Source organism: Physella acuta, unplaced genomic scaffold (assembly GCF_028476545.2).
Source record: "Physella acuta isolate Inbredline_101_S28 unplaced genomic scaffold, ASM2847654v3 ptg000875l, whole genome shotgun sequence".
Lineage (NCBI taxonomy): Eukaryota > Metazoa > Mollusca > Gastropoda > Physidae > Physella > Physella acuta.
The window spans coordinates 82,501-103,778 of record NW_026732392.1 but is presented as its reverse complement, the minus strand read 5'-3'; the positions used below and the strand labels follow the sequence as shown (position 1 = coordinate 103,778).

At 36.3% G+C, this 21,278-nt stretch overlaps 1 protein-coding gene and 1 long non-coding RNA gene across 4 annotated transcripts; both read left to right on the top strand.

The window, feature by feature from the left end:
* Nucleotides 1-1,006: 1,006 nt before the first annotated feature.
* Nucleotides 1,007-7,003, top strand: LOC131952505 (uncharacterized). 2 transcript variants are annotated; one of them, XM_059315192.1, is made up of 5 exons: nt 1,007-1,122; nt 3,030-3,116; nt 5,085-5,603; nt 5,738-5,839; nt 6,769-7,003. In XM_059315192.1, the coding sequence occupies exons 2-5, from the start codon at nt 3,033-3,035 to the stop codon at nt 6,940-6,942; spliced, it is 879 nt and encodes a 292-aa protein (XP_059171175.1). In that variant the 5' UTR covers nt 1,007-1,122; nt 3,030-3,032; the 3' UTR covers nt 6,943-7,003. The 2 variants fall into 2 exon arrangements, with proteins under 2 accessions (XP_059171175.1, XP_059171176.1); XM_059315193.1 differs by lacking the exon at nt 1,007-1,122 and adding an exon at nt 1,248-1,329.
* A 3,303-nt stretch (nt 7,004-10,306) lies between these two features.
* LOC131952476 (uncharacterized) lies at nt 10,307-19,351 on the top strand. Of its 2 annotated transcripts, none has more exons than XR_009388541.1 (4): nt 10,307-10,471; nt 17,535-18,035; nt 18,597-18,698; nt 19,018-19,351. It is a non-coding gene; the product is annotated as an uncharacterized LOC131952476 (long non-coding RNA). The 2 variants fall into 2 exon arrangements; XR_009388542.1 differs by lacking the exon at nt 10,307-10,471 and adding an exon at nt 15,392-15,480.
* Nucleotides 19,352-21,278: the final 1,927 nt, after the last annotated feature.

The window sequence follows — 21,278 nt, the reverse complement described above, 5'->3', positions numbered from 1 at the left end:
ATAAGTAATTAACATCAACTACAGTATAAGTAATTAACATCAACTACAGTATAAGTAATTAACATCAACTACAGTATAAGTAATTAACATCAACTACAGTATAAGTAATTAACATCAACTACAGTATAAGTAATTAACATCAACTACAGTATAAGTAATTAACATCAACTACAGTATAAGTAATTAACATCAACTACAGTATAAGTAATTAACATCAACTACAGTATAAGTAATTAACATCAACTACAGTATAAGTAATTAACATCAACTACAGTATAAGTAATTAACATCAACTACAGTATAAGTAATTAACATCAACTACAGTATAAGTAATTAACATCAACTACAGTATAAGTAATTAACATCAACTACAGTATAAGTTATTAACAGTTCATCCATTTTGAAAATTTCTTTTTATTGCAAATCAATCACTGTTTACCTGATAAAATTAACTGCAATGTACCTGCACACATCTGCTAAAATTTACCTGATAGATTCCAGTTTACCTGTAAACATCAGCCACCATTTACCTAATAAATTCAATCACAATATATTTGTACCTCCATATTAATCAGTTTACATTTAAACTTTAATTATATTTTACCTGAACACATCAATCATATTAACTTCTCCGCAAGAACCATAACCTAATCCTGCGCCTCAACCATAGTTTACATGACTGTATAAAACCAATCACAATTTACATGTACACATAAACTTCTTCACATCAACAATAGTTTACATGTATAAAACCAATCACAATTTACATCATGTACACATCAACTTCTGCACATCAACAATAGTTTACATGTATAAAACCATCACAATTTACATAATGTAGCCTACACATCAACTTCTGCACATTAACCATGTACACATCTATCGTAGTTGTTTACGTTTGTGTGCCTGGTGATTTCGCTACGCATGAGCAAACAAAGATACTTGTAATGCTCTTCATTTCCCCAAGTTATGTAAATATAAATGCAAGTAGTGCATTAAGTCGGTTAGCCCGAAGGACGATTTACCTACGAACCGGTTGCAGCCGCTGTGAAGAGACATGCGCAGTCAAGTCCTACCACAAGCTAGACAGCGACAGCTTATTCGTGTACAATCAATTTAAAGGTAGGTTGTGGATTTGTTTCATTGCAGGTTTAGTGGTAATTTTTTTTATTGGATACAACGACACCCGCTTTATTTAATCATGTGAGCTATTGGTAAAGTTTGTGACAAAAAACCGTTAAATAGAAAATAAAGATAAAACAATAAAACAGAGATTGAAGATTATCTTACTCATTTCGGTGACAAAAATATTTGTTAAACAAAACACGGGTAAGTGATTGAATTACCGTTAATGATTTTTAAAAAATGAAATTTTTAAATAGTTTCTTATTTTTGTGATATTGGACAAGCATTATAAATATATATGCGAACATGGCAAAGCAAACTAAGGCTAAAAATTACGTGAATGAGGCAAAAAAAGCAAAAGAAATAGGAGTAATAAATCAAGCAGTTAGCTTAGAAAAGGATAAGATTGGAATAAGTGTTAAGGTGATGATGGTTCTCGATATAGATTGAAAACTACAATTTAATGATGAAAAATACATCAACCCAGAATGTTTTCCGATAAGCCTAGCCTTTTATATTTACTTAACAAACAGGATCCTCCTTCCTAGGCTTGTCACATCACATCCTGGTTGGTTAAGTTCTTGATTTAGAACAAGGATTCTCAAAAGTTTTATCATGGAACCCGTTAATATTTGATTTAATACATACATCGTTTATTAGTTTATATAGTTGTTTATTATTATTATTGATACTTTAAGGGGCTTATCATAATTATTATCATCATCACGATTATCCGCAGCATCATAATCATGAACATTTTTATTGTTATTATAATTAATATTATTATTACTAGTAGTAGTAGTAGTATGGTAGTAGTGGTGGTAGTAGTAGTAGTAGTAGTAGTAGTAGTAGTAGTAGTAGTAGTAGTAGTAGTAGTAGTAATAGTACTAGTACTATTATTATTACTACTACTACTAAAATATTAATATTATTAATATTACTATTATTATTATTATTATTATTATTATTTTTATTACCTTTGCTAAAGGGTCGCAATCAAATTCGTTACGCTATAATTAATCTAGTGTCTTTGCGAAATAAATGATGGGTACTCAACCACATTATCCCTACATTATCCAAAAATATGAACTCTACTTCATCTGGACATTGGGTCTCTAGGTCTAAAAAGGAATCTTTACTATTTGCCAATTAAAACACCCGATATTAGTTCTCTATTCTATTACCTGCAGAAAAGTTATCGATATTCTATTAACTTTTCTTTAGATCATGGACCTACACTAAAATTGTATTTTATAAACAATTCCTAGAACATGGTCTACATGAACTTGTCTATCCAATAACCATTTACTAGAACATGGCCCTACATAAACGTCTCTATCATATAATCATTTACTAGAACGCGATCGAATATAAACTTCTCTATCCTATAATCCAGGGGTCTCCAAACTTTTCAGTCCGAGGGCCGCATTAACTATCAAATTTCAGTTCGGGGGCCAGTTTCTTCCAGGCATGTCTTTGATTTTTCTGGGCAAAGTTCCTCAGCCATCACCAACAAACAATTTTTTCTTGGACAAAAAGATCTCCGCGGGCCGGATGAGAGGACTTCGAGGGCCGCATCAGGCCCGCGGGACGTAGTTTGGAGACCCCTTCTATAATCATTTACTAGAATACGATCTTATATAAACTTCTCTATCCTATAACCAATTACTAGAACAAGGACCTACACAAAAACTTATTTATTCTGTACCAATTCCCTTAGACCATGGCCCTACATAAACTTCTCTATCATATAATCATTTACTAGAATGCGATCCAATATAAACTTCTCTATCCTATAATCATTTACTAGAATACGATCCTATATAAACTTCTCTATCCTATAACCAATTACTAGAACAAGGACCTACACAAAAACTTATTTATTCTGTACCATTTTCCCTTAGACCATGGATCGAGGCGGTGATAAAACTCTCTTGTTGAGTGCTGACGAGGATGACTTTGAGCCAGAACTCTCAGACCGAGGGCATCAGGTGAGTACATTTTTGTCAGGGCTTTCAGTTTTACAACTCCGTGTTCTATTATACATTATTTGATTTGATGTCAAATACAGGTTCCCAGAAAGATGCGCAACGGAAAAAAGCGCAAAAAAATATGCGCAACGGGAAAAGCGCAAATAGAAACAAGCGCAAACAGAAATTTGCGCACACAGAAAAATGCGTAAACAGAAAAATGCGCAGACAGAAAATTGCGCACATAGAAAAAAGCGTAAACAGAAAAATGCGCACACAGAGAAAAGCGAAAACAAAATTTTGTCCCCGTCAAATATGTGTTCTATAATAAGAATCAGTTGTATGGTTTTAAACCTTCTCTTAACAGCTCAAGTGGTGAAACTGTTTAATATCATATGTGACTGTACAACTATACAATGTCTGTTTATACATCGTTGACACGCCACTATGTCTGTTTACATAACGTAGACAACACACTATGCCTGTTTACAAAGTAGACAACACGATATGTTTGTTTACAAAGTAATATGTTTGTTTATATAACGTAGACAACACATTATGTATGTTACATAACATAGACAAAATACTATGACTGTCAACATAACGTAAACATCACACAAGGTTTAAACAATGTTCACAATACACTAACGCCTTTTACAGAATATTTACAGATCACTATGGCTGCCTACGTAATGTCGACAATACACTAACGCCTTTTACAGAACATTAACATAACACTATGGCTGCCTACGTAATGTTGACATTACACTATGACTGAGTACAAAACGTAAACAACATACATTGTTTACATAACACTATACATTTTTTCTTTTCTCAACAAAACATTGACTTTTTAAAGTTGTTTTAATCACAATGTTATCTACCTGTTTGATGTGACGAATGCAATGCGTGTACCTTGCACTTTTTAAACCGGATCGAGTCTGCGTCAAATGTCAATTAAAAAAGGCTCGGCTTAAGCTTGGGGCACAGTGTTGTTTGAATTGTTGAGTGGTGCGGTGTGCATAATCTCAATACAGGTGTGGGCTATTTTAAAACGCATGCTTCAACGCTGAATACACATTTAGAATTCATGTTTTATTAATTAGCTTGTTGTTTTTTGTTTGGTATTTTATTTCGTGTCTAAATTATCATTTTTTTTTAAATCTTTTATTTTAATCAACTTGATTCTATAACTAAAGACTGCATTTTGTTGATTCAATATCCTTCGTCCTTCATCCCTTAACCATCCCTTGCTTCCATTCCCCACCCCCTTACGCTTACAAAGCATACGAAGTTAGTGACTACAATAAAGTTTAAAAAGTCAGTGGCTGCGATTTTTCCATACAATAGGCTTGAAAAAGCTGTTTCCAAATGGTTCCAAATGTTTGTTGCCAGAAAGCATATTTTTCAATCAAAATTAATATTTGATAACATTTGTGTAATAAGTTCTGAATTACTTCCGGTTTTATTTAGGCTTGAAATGTTCGTCTAGTTCTATAATAGTAATTTAATAACTTTTATTTTTAATTTGGAATAGTAGGACCACTATTGTGTATTTTATCATGGAAAACAACTGTTGTGACTTTCATTAATGTTTATTATCAAACAGTAGCTATCCAAACATATCTAAACACATTTAAATTAAGTGATTTGCATTTTTCAATTTGGGGGTTTAACCTGACCTTAATTTACTCTCCCTGGATGACTTCAAGTATATGTTGACGGCGGTATTTAAATATATTTGAAATGATAAAATAATTCCAAACGGCTTTTCAGCGGCTTGTATTCAATAAAAAAATATGTAAATAAGTATAATCAGTGTTTCCAAAACAGCTTTCAGTGTTTTAAATGTAACTATAAATTTATCGCTTGCCATATTATTTTTTTAAATTTGGTATGAATACATAGACTTTTCAATGCTATTTTTGAGGTGTTTAATACGAACTGCTAAAAGATCTAAAACGTTACTGTTTATCCTTCGTCAATCAGAGGCAAGAGTATGGTCAGTACAGTGACGAATGTTCCACTAATCAAGAAGGACACACTGATACCTATGGCCAGGATTACTACGATTATGATTATGATGAGTGGACATCGGCTGACCAGCAGGATGACCGAAAGGATCATTACGCTATGGAGGGGCGAGGAGACAACGATAAATACTACGATGACGAGGACGATTATGAACCTCGTAAATCCAACGTAAATTACCCGCCTCCTTATTCTGACGACTTCCCGGCCCGAAAAGAACAACAAGCTTACTCGCACAATGAAACATCAGCCTACCCCACGACTGCTTATGGTGCTCACAACTACAGCTACGCCCCACCCACTGTCCCAAGTTACCCCATGCAACAAAATCAACCCCAGCCCACATCCTATGTACAGAGTTACAGGGATGACACATCTGTGGTGAACTCACCGTATTGGAGAGATGCACATGCACCACAGATGGCTGCTCAGCCCTTGTATGCCGGGCAGTATGCGCTTGGGCCACAAATGCCAGAGGTAATAGTTTGAGCACTTTGCTATATTATCTATTTAATTAAGCATCATATTTAAAATAATTTCGAAGCCCAACACCATACGTACTAATTAATGATAATTAACCTATATATATATATATATATTTGTATGACTAGGAACCATTCCAAGATGTTCCCAGTTACAAATGCAGTAGCATACTTGTTATGCTCTTCTGCTGTCTACCCCTAGGAGTAGCTGGACTGGTGTATTCATCTAATGTAAGTGTTTTTATTATTCTTAGTTATTTACATCATAAAACATACTAATACAGAAGCCAATGTGCACTTCTTTCTCTCCCTTTGTAAGTATCTGAAAATGTGTCCGAGAAGAATTTCTCCCCTCCCCCCAAAGAAAGTGTACCCCCCCCCCCCCCTCCACGACAGAAATGTAATTTATATAGAAAACATAATTTTATCAGCCAGAAATAATGAAAGTAGATTTGTTAAAACCGGGTTTTAACAGAATTATCTAACGTGTGCATTCGTTAAAGTGTTTTGCTGAATATTTGCTTATATTTTGATATTTCTTCTAAGCCCGCAGCAACGCGTGACTGGTATGCTAGTAATCAGATAATACACGACTACCACTCACAGATATACCCAATCACATTATAATGTACGAGCCGACCCGCGGCGTATCACATGCCGCTATCTAGTTGTTAATTTTCTTCTTTTCAGTAATTCATAGTTCGTGAATTCGACACTACCCTCCCATCCATTCCCCCCCCCCCCCTACAGCCACAGTGAAAGCAGCCGACCGTGATGACAGTTTACGGATGACAATGAAAAGATCAAGCAGAACTTCATACCGCTTTTTTGTTTCAAATCGTTTAAAATCGAAATTATCTACCCCTAATTGCCGTTGCTAATTCGACCCGGCTCTACGATTGTAAAAGAATTGTGGGGGCGGGGGTGGTAGCTATATGCCTAGAGAGCGGGGCAGTAACGACGTGCGTTTACGTGGTGTCTCGCATGGTCCCCATGAAGAGAATTTTATATATATATATATATATATATATATATATATATATATATATATAGAGAGAGAGAGAGAGAGAGAGAGAGAGAGAGAGGGAGAGAGAGAGAGACTAATAAAAACTTTAACCTCGTACATTTAAAACTGATCATTGTGCTACCATTCTTCGCAGGCTGAAAACCTAAAAATCCAGAGAAAATACTCGCAGGCCAAGACGGTTGCGAACAAGGCGAGAACCATGAACATCTTGGGCGTCGTTATCGGCATCCTGCTCTGGATGCTCAACGGAGTACTCATATACTTTAGGTTCCGGAGCATACAGGCCCGTTACGAAGGGCATTACTAAAGGCAGTAAGAAAGGGCTCTTTGGCCGAGCTACAATGGTTGAATTGTTATATTTTTTGTTATATATAAATCATTTTATTTATATATATATATGTATATATATATATATATATATATATATATATATATATATATATATATATATATATATATATATATACATATATATATAAATATGTATGTATATATATATATATATATATATATATATATATATATATATATATATATATATATATATATATATATATATATATATATATATATATATATACATATATATATATATATATATATTTATATTTATATTTATATATATATATATATATTTATATTTATATATATATATATATATATATATATATATATATATATATATATATATGTAAGTATGTAAGTACATATATTGGGACGGTTCTCCTTAGCAGTGATATTAGCTTTTCTATACATGCTTATATTATGTCAGCTATTATATTTCACGCAATGTTCTTTTACAAATGTCCATGCTTTACAGACACATTCGTATCAAGTGAAAGTTAAAGAATATCTCATTTTTAAAATGGAATTAGACATTTGATTACTCGCTAAATGTAAACAAAAACAATAAAAAAATTCAGTCATGAAACTGGAGATTACTCAGAGGCGTAGCGGGGGTGGGGGCGCTCCAGGCGCCGACCCTAGTGGGCGCCAAAATGGGTTGGAGAAAAAATTAAAAGCTCATTTTAGCTGCAGTTCTGCAATATAAATATAAAAAAAATATATGGGGGGGGGGTCGCCAAATTGAAAGTTTGTCCCTGGGTGCCGGGAAGGGTCGCTACGCCTCTGAGATTACTAGATTAAATAACAATAGCTTGATTAGTTAGCCAACGACAATTTAATATTGGTCACGGCTGGCTTGTTTCTTGAATGAGATTCCGCTACGGAATTTAAAAGATGTGTTTTATTTATATTTATTTTTAATGCAGTTAATATTTGTTTTGTCTTTATATGAAATCGTGTTTGGCCAACCGAATATCTATATTTGTTGTAAGCAATTATTCTGAAAAGCTTATAGCTTCGACTGTAAGGCATTTGTAGTTTTTCCATGGTTATTTATGAATGTTGTGTAGTCAACCCTACAACAAGTAACGGTGTGGCCTATCAGTAGAGCGCTAGTTCGAATCCGGGTTCAAGTGATTGGAGCATCCCTGAGTCCACTCAGCTCAGATGGGTACCTAGCTCACGTTAGTGAAAGTTAAGGCGGAGCATAGTACTGGTCACATTATCCCCTCATATGCCGAGGTCAAGAAACGAATGAACTCTATTTCATCTGCCCAGTAGGGCGTTAGATCTAAAAGGAATCTTTACTTTAGTTTTACAACATAAATTCTGCGAGTTTGTTTGGCTCAGTTTTTTTGTGTTCAAGTACTTGATGTTTGCAGCCAGGTAGAAATACCGGTTCTGGTGATCAGGCCGTGTGATCTCTAGGGTAGAAGCCCAAAAAAACGTAGAACATCGTTTTGGATACTGAAATATAATAATTTACCTGGTCAAGCATAAACAGAGAAGAAAACTTTATTTATAAATATCACATTGTTTATGAAATCTGGAAAAGTGTATATTGTTTTAATGATATACAAATAATTTTTTATTATTTTTTTGTAATGCCTATATGAATATTTTTGTTTTTATACGATATTTTTTATTAAATCTTTTTTATCAGTTATCTTTTGTTTTAAAAAGTGTTTTAACTCTAAATAGCGACTTGATTAAATTTTGAATTAATGTATCTTCGTTGATAACTGATGGTAAGTACAATCTACGTTATTAAAATGTCGTTCCTAGTTAATTGAACTAATTAACAAGGTAGAAAACGAAAGCTGAACTATGTCTCAATTCTTGGATTCTTGTAGAACATATTCCCAACCAATGACGATATTCCATTAGTAATTTTCATTAATTTTAATTAGAAAAATTATTGTAAATTTTATAGATCTGGTACTTAAAAATGAAGTCTATATGAGCAGACACCATGTTTTCTTTTTGTCACTTAGGGCGACAGGACACTGAGAAAATTAGCAAAATATTATTAGGAAAAACAACTGAGGGGCCACAAACACTCCCATAGCACAGTGTAACAGTTTTACACTGATCCAGTATTACTACATTACTTTATTTTAAAGAAAAGTTCTCTTTCAAACATGAGAGTCTATAGTACAAATAAAGTAGAGTTCACTGTATCTGTGACATCGACATATGCAGGGATAGGGTGGTCAGCCGCCTTTACTTTCCCTAACATGAGATAGGTACTCATCCGAGCTGGGTGGACTCAGTGATGTCTTACTCACAAGAACCATGATTCGAACTCGAGACTTTCGGGTTAGTAGTCTAGCAGTCTAGCCCTCTACCGCTAGGCCACTCCGTCCCATAACTTTGTCTTTACTAGAGTTATATTCCAAAACCTCGTTATACCTCAGACGTTTAAAAATAACATAGTATGTACAAAATATCACGTTAAACTGTCTAGTAAAATAATCACTTAAATAACACATGACACACTTACTAAAAAAAGATATACCCTATAATAATCTTCTTATAAAATATAATTATAATACAATTTTTAAGACCTGTATGTAAAATTTAATGCACTGTGAAATTTAACTGTACATAACATACAACGTAAAGTGTGTCAAACGAAGTGATGTGACAAATATAAGCTGTGTAATAACCCGCGTAGTGCGGCAGTTGAAGGTAAGCTATAAATACATTCAATCAGTCCAGGATGTTGCGTTGTTGCAACACACACTGCGCTTACAAGGCTTTGCTGTTTACCGAACTTGGGTGTTAAGGTAAGGTGAAGGTCACACATTCAATGTTTCTCACATGATCTTTAATGGGTTTGCGTTTAACTTATCTTGGGGGTGTTAATAGTTTAAAGAAAAAACAACACAAAATCAACTCTAATGTAATATGAATATGATATTTTAGTTGGGGATATTTGGGTGGGAAGGATAACTACATGCTTACACTAACACACACAGACACAGACACACACACACACACACATATATATATATATATATATATATATATATATATATATATATATATATGTATATATAAATATATATATATATATGTATGTATGTATGTATATATATATATATATAAATATATAGGCATATATACCTATATATATATATATATATATATATATATATATATATATATATATATATATATATATATATATATATATATATATATATAAAATCCACACACTATTATAGTGTAAGACACATGCAAGGTATACTTACAATCCACCCAAAGTTTCTAATATTTCGTTCTGCTACTTCACCTCTAAAATGAATGAATTTGAAGTGGGTAATACTACTCTTATTGTAATGCATGAAGAAACATCAGCGTGTTTTCTTAAGGTATTAAGCAAGGGGAGGTAAATCCTGTTCCCTGAACACAGAGGCATCCTGTGATGTCCACAGGAAAACACAATTTCTACAAACACCGTGTTTGGGTGTGATAGGTCCTGACAGGTAAGTCGATTTTACAAGTTGTATTTTTTAAAATTAAGTATCAAAAGTATATAAGAAAAAATAATTTTAAAATGTTTAGTAGTGATGTTTGTGTGTGGTTAAGTTGTAAATAGTTTTTCTCGAAATTGTGATACAGGTGAGGTATTTGTATTTCGAAGTAAACTTTAGTTTAGGTATAGTTGTTGTAGAGGTTATTCTTCCATGTCTATTCGCTATTTGCTTGTTCATTATGCTGAAACAGTGTATTTGTTATTACTTCCTGTTTGGTTAGTTTCTATTAATAGAACAATAGTTGGCAACTGTTTTCTTAGATAATAATCATTAAAAAAAGTTAAAAAAAAACACGTTTTCTGATTGAACTAAAAAGTAGAAAATAAATGCTATAAGCGATGAAAAACGTGGGGCGCCGAAGTAAAAGTTATATTACTATTGATTAGATAATACTATTGACTTTTATTAGGGAGCTTGTAGAGAGTCAACAGTATTAGAAACTGTAAGAAAATCACGGCGCCCCACGTTTTTGATCGCTTATAGTAGAGTGATCGCTTGCATTATTGTGATGTAGGCCTATAGCATTTATTTTCTACTTTTTAGTTCAATCAGAAAACGTGGGTTTTTAAAAACTTTTTTAAAGATTATTATTTTCTACTTTTAATCTTTGTCTGTTTGTTTGCATTAAAATCTTGCTATCGATTTTATCTTTTCGCTTTTTTTTGGGTAAACGAAGACAACTCGTAAAAAGACAACTCGTAAAAAGACAACTCGTAAAAAACACGTTGTGTGAATACGTTACTGACTAGAACACATAGATTTGAACCCGTGTCGAGTGGGATAGCAATCGTGTGCCCAACCACTCGACCATATCGACTCCCCCATACTGGCCACCAGTTGTTACGGTTGTTTGTACACAAATTACAGTTACTGGGTTATGTCCCTTTTTCCCCACGTTTTTACTACAACGAGCCGACCCGCGGCGTATCATCCTTATAGCCGTCACTAAACCTAGCTGTACGGTTTGTAAACATTAACGTGACCACAGCTCAGCAGACCATGTGGGGGTGGGGTAGGGTGGTAGTGATAGTGATAGAGAGAAAGAGAGGGGACTGTAAGGAGGCGCTTGCAGCTTCTTTTCGAATGGCTCGCAGAGGAGAATTATATATACGAGCCGACCCGCTGCGTATCATACGCCGCTATTTAGTTGTTTTTTTTTCTACTTTTCAGTAATTTATAATTTGTGAATTCGACAGTACCAATGCTGCCATTGAAAATATTTGCTTAAAAACACTACCCCCCCCCCCCCACGTGAAAGCAGCCTCCTCTTAGTTACCTCCTCTAAGTTTAAAATCGTTTCAAACTAAATTATCTGCCCCTAATAGCCGTCACCAAACCCGTCTCTGTGATTGTAAAATGTAAACAGAGTGAACACAACTCACCAGACAATGTGGGGGTGGGGTGGGGGTGGTTGTGATATTGATATAGAGGAAGAGAGGGGACTGCAAAGGCGCGCTTGCAGCTTGTTTTCTAACTGATCCCAGAAGAGAATTATATATATAGATAGATTATATAGCGGTCTAAAATGCTCAATAAAATGTTTCCATGGATCAATTTAGTAATAATAACAATTGAATATTCTAATGTCATCCAAAACAAAGCTTCCCTGAAAATTTCAGCGCGCTAGCTAACTGGGAAGTGCCAGAAATTTCGATCGCAAGATTTGATTGGAAAGACAAACAAACAGAGACGAAAGCAAGTTAAAGAAAACGTGGGAAAATACCCTTGTAGTTATGATTTAATTTCATCCGTTCATCCTACTGTTTAAAAAAAGCCTGTTTAATTTTGTAATGAGATTGCAATTATTTTGCTTCAACTGGAAGCAAATCTCTTCAAAAATTGTTATTTTTAGTGTTTGCATATATTAGTAATAAGAGTTGTTAGAACACAAACTACAACATATGTACCACAACTCGATAAACTTATTTTTACTGTGTGATAATATTTGGAGATTTAAATGTAAGTTCATAGCAATATTAACATTTTGTAAAATAATTGTTAATTTTGTTTTAAGTATCTTTTAAATTTCAAATATACATGAACTAACAAATATTAGGTTGGAATAATTTAAAAAAAAAGAAATGTCAAACGTATGAACGATTTTGGTTCGGTTTATTTTTATTTCACGTGAGAAAGGATAGAAATTATGTAGATAACGACAACGAAAGTTGTGAAAATAAAATACCAAATGATATGCAGAAACTTGGCTCGAATAGACCTTTGTATATTTTCTAGGTTAAAGTAAATATGTGTCCTAATTGTTCTAACCCCCATTTAATTTGGGAAAATGGCCTACACAAACCTCTCTATATTACAAACATTTATTTGAACGTCACCCTTAAGAAATAAACTTCTCTATTCTGTACCAATTTTCTTAGAACATAGCCCTATATACAATTCTCTATCCTATAACCATTTACTGGAACGTGGCCCTACACAAAAACTTCTTTATTCTGTACCAATTCCCTTAGACCATGGCCCTACACAAAAACTTCTCTATTCTGTACCAATTCCCTTAGACCATGGCCCTACACAAAAACTTCTCTATTCTGTACCAATTCCCTTAGACCATGGCCCTACACAAAAACTTCTCTATTCTGTACCAATTCCCTTAGACCATGGCCCTACACAAAAACTTCTCTATTCTGTACCAATTCCCTTAGACCATGGCCCTACACAAAAACTTCTCTATTCTGTACCAATTCCCTTAGACCATGGCCCTACACAAAAACTTCTCTATTCTGTACCAATTCCCTTAGACCATGGCCCTACACAAAAACTTCTCTATTCTGTACCAATTCCCTTAGACCATGGCCCTACACAAAAACTTCTCTATTCTGTACCAATTCCCTTAGACCATGGCCCTACACAAAAACTTCTCTATTCTGTACCAATTCCCTTAGACCATGGCCCTACACAAAAACTTCTCTATTCTGTACCAATTCCCTTAGACCATGGCCCTACACAAAAACTTCTCTATTCTGTACCAATTCCCTTAGACCATGGCCCTACACAAAAACTTCTCTATTCTGTACCAATTCCCTTAGACCATGGCCCTACACAAAAACTTCTCTATTCTGTACCAATTCCCTTAGACCATGGCCCTACACAAAAACTTCTCTATTCTGTACCAATTCCCTTAGACCATGGCCCTACACAAAAACTTCTCTATTCTGTACCAATTCCCTTAGACCATGGCCCTACACAAAAACTTCTCTATTCTGTACCAATTTCCTTAGACCATGGCCCTACACAAAAACTTCTCTATTCTGTACCAATTCCCTTAGACCATGGCCCTACACAAAAACTTCTCTATTCTGTACCAATTCCCTTAGACCATGGCCCTACACAAAAACTTCTCTATTCTGTACCAATTTCCTTAGACCATGGCCCTACACAAAAACTTCTCTATTCTGTACCAATTCCCTTAGACCATGGCCCTACACAAAAACTTCTCTATTCTGTACCAATTCCCTTAGACCATGGCCCTACACAAAAACTTCTCTATTCTGTACCAATTCCCTTAGACCATGGCCCTACACAAAAACTTCTCTATTCTGTACCAATTCCCTTAGACCATGGCCCTACACAAAAACTTCTCTATTCTGTACCAATTCCCTTAGACCATGGCCCTACACAAAAACTTCTCTATTCTGTACCAATTCCCTTAGACCATGGCCCTACACAAAAACTTCTCTATTCTGTACCAATTCCCTTAGACCATGGCCCTACACAAAAACTTCTCTATTCTGTACCAATTCCCTTAGACCATGGCCCTACACAAAAACTTCTCTATTCTGTACCAATTCCCTTAGACCATGGCCCTACACAAAAACTTCTCTATTCTGTACCAATTCCCTTAGACCATGGCCCTACACAAAAACTTCTCTATTCTGTACCAATTCCCTTAGACCATGGCCCTACACAAAAACTTCTCTATTCTGTACCAATTCCCTTAGACCATGGCCCTACACAAAAACTTCTCTATTCTGTACCAATTCCCTTAGACCATGGCCCTACACAAAAACTTCTCTATTCTGTACCAATTCCCTTAGACCATGGCCCTACACAAAAACTTCTCTATTCTGTACCAATTCCCTTAGACCATGGCCCTACACAAAAACTTCTCTATTCTGTACCAATTCCCTTAGACCATGGCCCTACACAAAAACTTCTCTATTCTGTACCAATTCCCTTAGACCATGGCCCTACACAAAAACTTCTCTATTCTGTACCAATTTCCTTAGACCATGGCCCTACACAAAAACTTCTCTATTCTGTACCAATTCCCTTAGACCATGGCCCTACACAAAAACTTCTCTATTCTGTACCAATTCCCTTAGACCATGGCCCTACACAAAAACTTCTCTATTCTGTACCAATTCCCTTAGACCATGGCCCTACACAAAAACTTCTCTATTCTGTACCAATTTCCTTAGACCATGGCCCTACACAAAAACTTCTCTATTCTGTACCAATTCCCTTAGACCATGGCCCTACACAAAAACTTCTCTATTCTGTACCAATTCCCTTAGACCATGGCCCTACACAAAAACTTCTCTATTCTGTACCAATTCCCTTAGACCATGGCCCTACACAAAAACTTCTCTATTCTGTACCAATTCCCTTAGACCATGGCCCTACACAAAAACTTCTCTATTCTGTACCAATTCCCTTAGACCATGGCCCTACACAAAAACTTCTCTATTCTGTACCAATTCCCTTAGACCATGGCCCTACACAAAAACTTCTCTATTCTGTACCAATTCCCTTAGACCATGGCCCTACACAAAAACTTCTCTATTCTGTACCAATTCCCTTAGACCATGGCCCTACACAAAAACTTCTCTATTCTGTACCAATTCCCTTAGACCATGGACCGGGGCGGAGATAGAACTCTCTTGTTGAGTGCTGACGAGGATTTCTTCGAGCCAGAACTCTCAGACCGAGGACATCAGGTGTGTAGGCCTACATTTTGTGGGTCAGTTTTACAACTCCGTGTCTCATTAAACATTATTTTATTTGACTTCAAATATATGTTCTATATTAATTAGCTGTTCGTTGTATGGTTTGTGAACGGAATTGATTCTCAATCCAACACCCATGTTTGTGTTCATGACTTTGCCAGCACACCTTGTGTGTAGATAACTTGACAGCACACCACGTCAGTTTACATAACATTGACATTGGTTTTTTTTGTGTCTATATAACATTAACAACACGCCACGTCTGGTTATTAACATTGACAGCATTTATGTCCGTTTGATAAAGGGAAACCTTTTTGAAATAAAAACACACTACAGTTTATATGGTTGACTTGTCAAATCGTTGTGTGGATCTTTCTTTTTATGCAGCGAATCGTGGCTGCGTCTTATGTCAAATGTATAAACACTTAGCTTAGTCAAGCGCACTGTGTTTTGTGTATGTCCTAGTGGTGTGTGTGTGTATGTATGTGTGTGTGTGTGTGTACGCGCGCAAAGCCGTAACAATTGAGTGAAAATATTTTTCACATACTGGTTTACATAAAATATAACTATAATTTTTGAAAATTTCTTTTTTTCAACTGGATTTTTTAATTTTTAATTTAATTTTGTTAATTTCAAAATATAGCATATTATTATCTTTCCTTATTTCTCATTTTTAACAACTCTCTTCTCTAAAGATAAACCAGTACTATAGGCCTCACTCTTCTCTCCCTTATACCTTCATGTCCATGTCCACTTGTCATCAAGGTGCCTCGACCAAATTTTAACAGCTACCGAGATATGTTTCTTTAGGGATTACGTGTAAAGCATACAGTTAGTAATGACGACGTGGTCAAATGGTAGGGCGTTCGACTACTTACACAAAAGACTTGAGTTCAGGTCCCCGACTTACTTTATCTACTTTAGAGAAAGTAAAAGCGGCTGGCATAGGACGGCGTTGCCTAGTGATGAAGCGCTAGACTGCTAACCCGATAGGTTCGAGTTCGAATCCGGGTTCAAGTTAATGGAACGTCCCTGAGTCTACCCAAATCTGATGGGTACCTAACTCACGTTAAGGAAAGTAAAAGCGACTGGGCATAGTGCTGACCACATTATTTCTCTATATGCCGAGGTCAAGAAACATGTAAATGCTACATCACCTGCCAATGGGCCGCCATGGTTTGAAGGGGATCATTACTTTTACAAAATCAATAACAACGGGTAAAAACGTGGGGCGCCGAAGTAAAAGTTATATTACTATTGATTAGATAATACTATTGACTTTTATTTGGGAGCTTATAGAGAGTCAACAGTATTAGAAACTGTAAGAAAATCACGGCGCCCCACGTTTTTCATCGCTTATAGTAGAGTGATCGCTTGCATTATTGTGATGTATAGCATTTATTTTCTACTTTTTAGTTCAATCAGAAAACGTGGGTTTTTTAAAACTTTTTAAATGATAATTATTTTCTACTTTTTAGTCTTTGTCTGTTTGTTTGCATTAAAATCTTGCTATCGATTTTATCTTTTCGCATTCACGTTTTTTTTTTTGGGTAAACGAAGACAACTCGTAAAAAACACGTGCCTTGAACCCGTGTCGAGTGGGTTAGCAATCGTGTGCCCCACCACTCGACCATATCGTCTCCCCCACACTGGCCACCAGTTGATCCGGTTGTTTGTACACAAACACCACGTGAACACTACTCAGTAAGCCAAAAGAGGGAGAGTACCGAACCTTGTTTTCATCAAATTACAATTACTGGGCTATGTCCCTTTTCCCCCACGTTTTTTTTTTGTACAATTATATAGCGGTCTAAAATTATCAATAAAATGTTTCCATGGATCAATTTAGTAATAATAACAATTGAATATTCTGTTGTCATCGGAAACAAAGCTTCCCTGAAAATTTCAGCGCGCTAGCTAACTGGGAAATGCCCGAAATTTCGATCGCAAGATTTGATTGGAAAGACGCGAAAGCAAGTTAAAGAAAACGTGGTAAAAACGTACTATTTCTAACCAGATATTTGGTTTTTTTTTCGTATCGTTAGTCTAGAGATGATCGACCTTCCAGTCAAGCAAGAAACACAGAAAGCTATTGCCAGGATTATTATGATTATGGTGACTGGACGTCAGCTGATCAAAGGGAACATTACGCCATGGAAGGGCGAGGACAGTACCACAAATCCTACGATGACGACGATGATACCAGACATGAAGTAGACAGTCCGCCTCCTTATTCAGAGGATACCCCGCCCACCAGAGAACAAACTTACTCACATAATTATTCAGTAAACCCCAACAATTATCCACATGCCCACAACTACACATACGCTCCACCCACATACACACCCACAACTCAACCCACAACCCTAACGTACCCAACGAACGATAACTTGGAACAAAATCAACCGCAGCCCCCAGCCTATGTACAGAGTTACTGAGATAACCCGGCTATTGTTAACTTGCCGTATTGGAGAGATGATCCTACGCCACAAGGGGTGGCCCAATCCACATATGGTGCACATGCCCCTTGGCCACAAACGCCAGAGGTAAGTAGGTAAAATAATTATCTGTAAACATTTGAGAACAATTCGAACTCTATATTCATATTAAACCTCACAAAACAACGAAGTTAATTTTTTTTGCAAGTTTTAATTAAGTGCATAAATATAATAAACACGCACATCTGTATATATATATATATATATATATATATATACAATATAATACATATATATATATATATATATTTATATATATATATATATATATATATATATATATATATATATATATATATATATCCCTATATAGATTCATATATATATATATATATGTATTTATTGTAAATTTTTATTACATATATCATGCGTAGGCCTATATAGAATATATATATATATATATATATATATATATATATATATATATATATATATATTTATTTATTTATATATATATACAACATATATATATATATATATATATATATATATATATATATATATATATATATATATATATAAATATATATATACATATATACTCATATGTGTGTGTGTATGCGTATCTATGTAACTGTGTAAGTATATCAATGTGTATTATGACTGTAGGAACCGTACCAAGATGTTCCCACGTACAAGATCTGTAGCGTGCTTATCCTCATCTTCTGCTGTCTGCCCCTTGGTGTAGCAGGTCTGGTGTATTCATCTCGCGTAAGTTTTTATTCTTTTACTTATCATATCATCTTTTTTTCAATTCCGGCCCGAGACACATGGGGCAGATGAAGTAGAGTTCATCTACTTCAGATACCCCTACCATATGTAGGGATAGTGTGGTCAGCACTAAGCCCAGCCACCTGTTTTTCTGCCTAACGTGAGTCAGGTACCCATTAGAGCTGCGTGAACTCAGCGACATTTTACTGACTTGAACGCCTTTTAGATTTGATCATACAAAAACTAAAATCCTGTATCTTTCACATTCACATTGTATCTCTCATGATTCCTGCAACACAAATTTACGTTGCCTCCACAGGCTGAAAACTTGAAGGCCGAAAGAAAATACACTCAGGCCAAAATTGTTGCTAAAAAGGCGAAAACCACGAACATCGTTGGACTTGTGTTTGGTGTCTTCATCTGGGTGGTGAACGGTGTTTTTTTCTACTTCAAGTTTAAATACTTGCAACAAAGCTACTGACACCTTTATCACCTTTGGTCGTAGTAAATGGCTGGTTACACACAGTCCACTAAACTAGTAACAGTGATGTTTAGTCTAGCAATAATATGTTTAGACACTTATGCTTTATGTATAAATATGTATAACAGTGGCGTCGCTAGGTCGGGTGTCACCCGGTGCGGCACTTCTTGGTGTCACCCCCCCCCCCACCCCCACACACACACAAGAAACAAAGTATATATATGTGTGTGTGTGTGTGTGTGTGTGTGTGTGTGTGTGTGTGTGTGTGTGTGTGTGTGTGTGTGTGTGTGTGTGTGTGTGTGTGTGTGTGTGTGTGTGTGTGTGTGTGTGTGTGTGTGTGTGTGTGTGTGTGTGTGTGTGTGTGTGTGTGTGTGTGTGTGTGTGTGTGTGTGTGTGTGTGTGTGTGTGTGTGTGTGTGTGTGTGTGTGTGTGTGTGTGTGTGTGTGTGTGTGTGTGTGTGTGTGTGTGTGTGTGTGTGTGTGTGTGTGTGTGTGTGTGTGTGTGTGTGTGTGTGTGTGTGTGTGTGTGTGTGTGTGTGTGTGTGTGTGTGTGTGTGTGTGTGTGTGTGTGTGTGTGTGTGTGTGTGTGTGTGTGTGTGTGTGTGTGTGTGTGTGTGTGTGTGTGTGTGTGTGTGTGTGTGTGTGTGTGTGTGTGTGTGTGTGTGTGTGTGTGTGTGTGTGTGTGTGTGTGTGTGTGTGTGTGTGTGTGTGTGTGTGTGTGTGTGTGTGTGTGTGTGTGTGTGTGTGTGTGTGTGTGTGTGTGTGTGTGTGTGTGTGTGTGTGTGTGTGTGTGTGTGTGTGTGTGTGTGTGTGTGTGTGTGTGTGTGTGTGTGTGTGTGTGTGTGTGTGTGTGTGTGTGTGTGTGTGTGTGTGTGTGTGTGTGTGTGTGTGTGTGTGTGTGTGTGTGTGTGTGTGTGTGTGTGTGTGTGTGTGTGTGTGTGTGTGTGTGTGTGTGTGTGTGTGTGTGTGTGTGTGTGTGTGTGTGTGTGTGTGTGTGTGTGTGTGTGTGTGTGTGTGTGTGTGTGTGTGTGTGTGTGTGTGTGTGTGTGTGTGTGTGTGTGTGTGTGTGTGTGTGTGTGTGTGTGTGTGTGTGTGTGTGTGTGTGGTGTGTGTGTGTGTGTGTGTGTGTGTGTGTGTGTGTGTGTGTGTGTGTGTGTGTGTGTGTGTGTGTGTGTGTGTGTGTGTGTGTGTGTGTGTGTGTGTGTGTGTGTGTGTGTGTGTGTGTGTGTGTGTGTGTGTGTGTGTGTGTGTGTGTGTGTGTGTGTGTGTGTGTGTGTGTGTGTGTGTGTGTGTGTGTGTGTGTGTGTGTGTGTGTGTGTGTGTGTGTGTGTGTGTGTGTGTGTGTGTGTGTGTGTGTGTGTGTGTGTGTGTGTGTGTGTGTGTGTGTGTGTGTGTGTGTGTGTGTGTGTGTGTGTGGTGTGTGTGTGTGTGTGTGTGTGTGTGTGTGTGTGTGTGTGTGTGTGTGTGTGTGTGTGTGTGTGTGTGTGTGTGTGTGTGTGTGTGTGTGTGTGTGTGTGTGTGTGTGTGTGTGTGTGTGTGTGTGTGTGTGTGTGTGTGTGTGTGTGTGTGTGTGTGTGTGTGTGTGTGTGTGTGTGTGTGTGTGTGTGTGTGTGTGTGTGTGTGTGTGTGTGTGTGTGTGTGTGTGTGTGTGTGTGTGTGTGTGTGTGTGTGTGTGTGTGTGTGTGTGTGTGTGTGTGTGTGTGTGTGTGTGTGTGTGTGTGTGTGTGTGTGTGTGTGTGTGTGTGTGTGTGTGTGTGTGTGTGTGTGTGTCTCTCTCGTCCTACCGTACATGTATGTGTATATGCTTTTTTGCCTTGGTGTCACCCCCCTAAATGGTGTCACCCGGTGCGGTCCGCACCCCCTGCTCTAACTACGCCTCTGTGTATAAATATATATCTAATGCCTTTTCAAGTCTCAATACAGTTTTCTATTTATCAGTCGGATAATTTTGTAATTTCAAACATAGACCCCTAATTTGTAGAACAAAATGCTTTGGCTATATGAAAGTAATATTTTCTAATGAAGAATAAAGAGAAAAAAAAGAAAATTTATAACTCTAGAAAAGTGAACATATTTCTTAAACCTGGATCACAATAAATT

Coding starts and splice junctions, on each gene's coding strand:
- LOC131952505 (XM_059315192.1), top strand. CDS start 3,033: ATGGATCGAGGCGGTGATAAAACTCTCTTGTTGAGTGCTGACGAGGAT. Junction 5,604..5,737: donor TTGGGCCACAAATGCCAGAG/GTAATAGTTTGA, acceptor TTGTATGACTAG/GAACCATTCCAAGATGTTCC. Junction 5,840..6,768: donor GACTGGTGTATTCATCTAAT/GTAAGTGTTTTT, acceptor CATTCTTCGCAG/GCTGAAAACCTAAAAATCCA.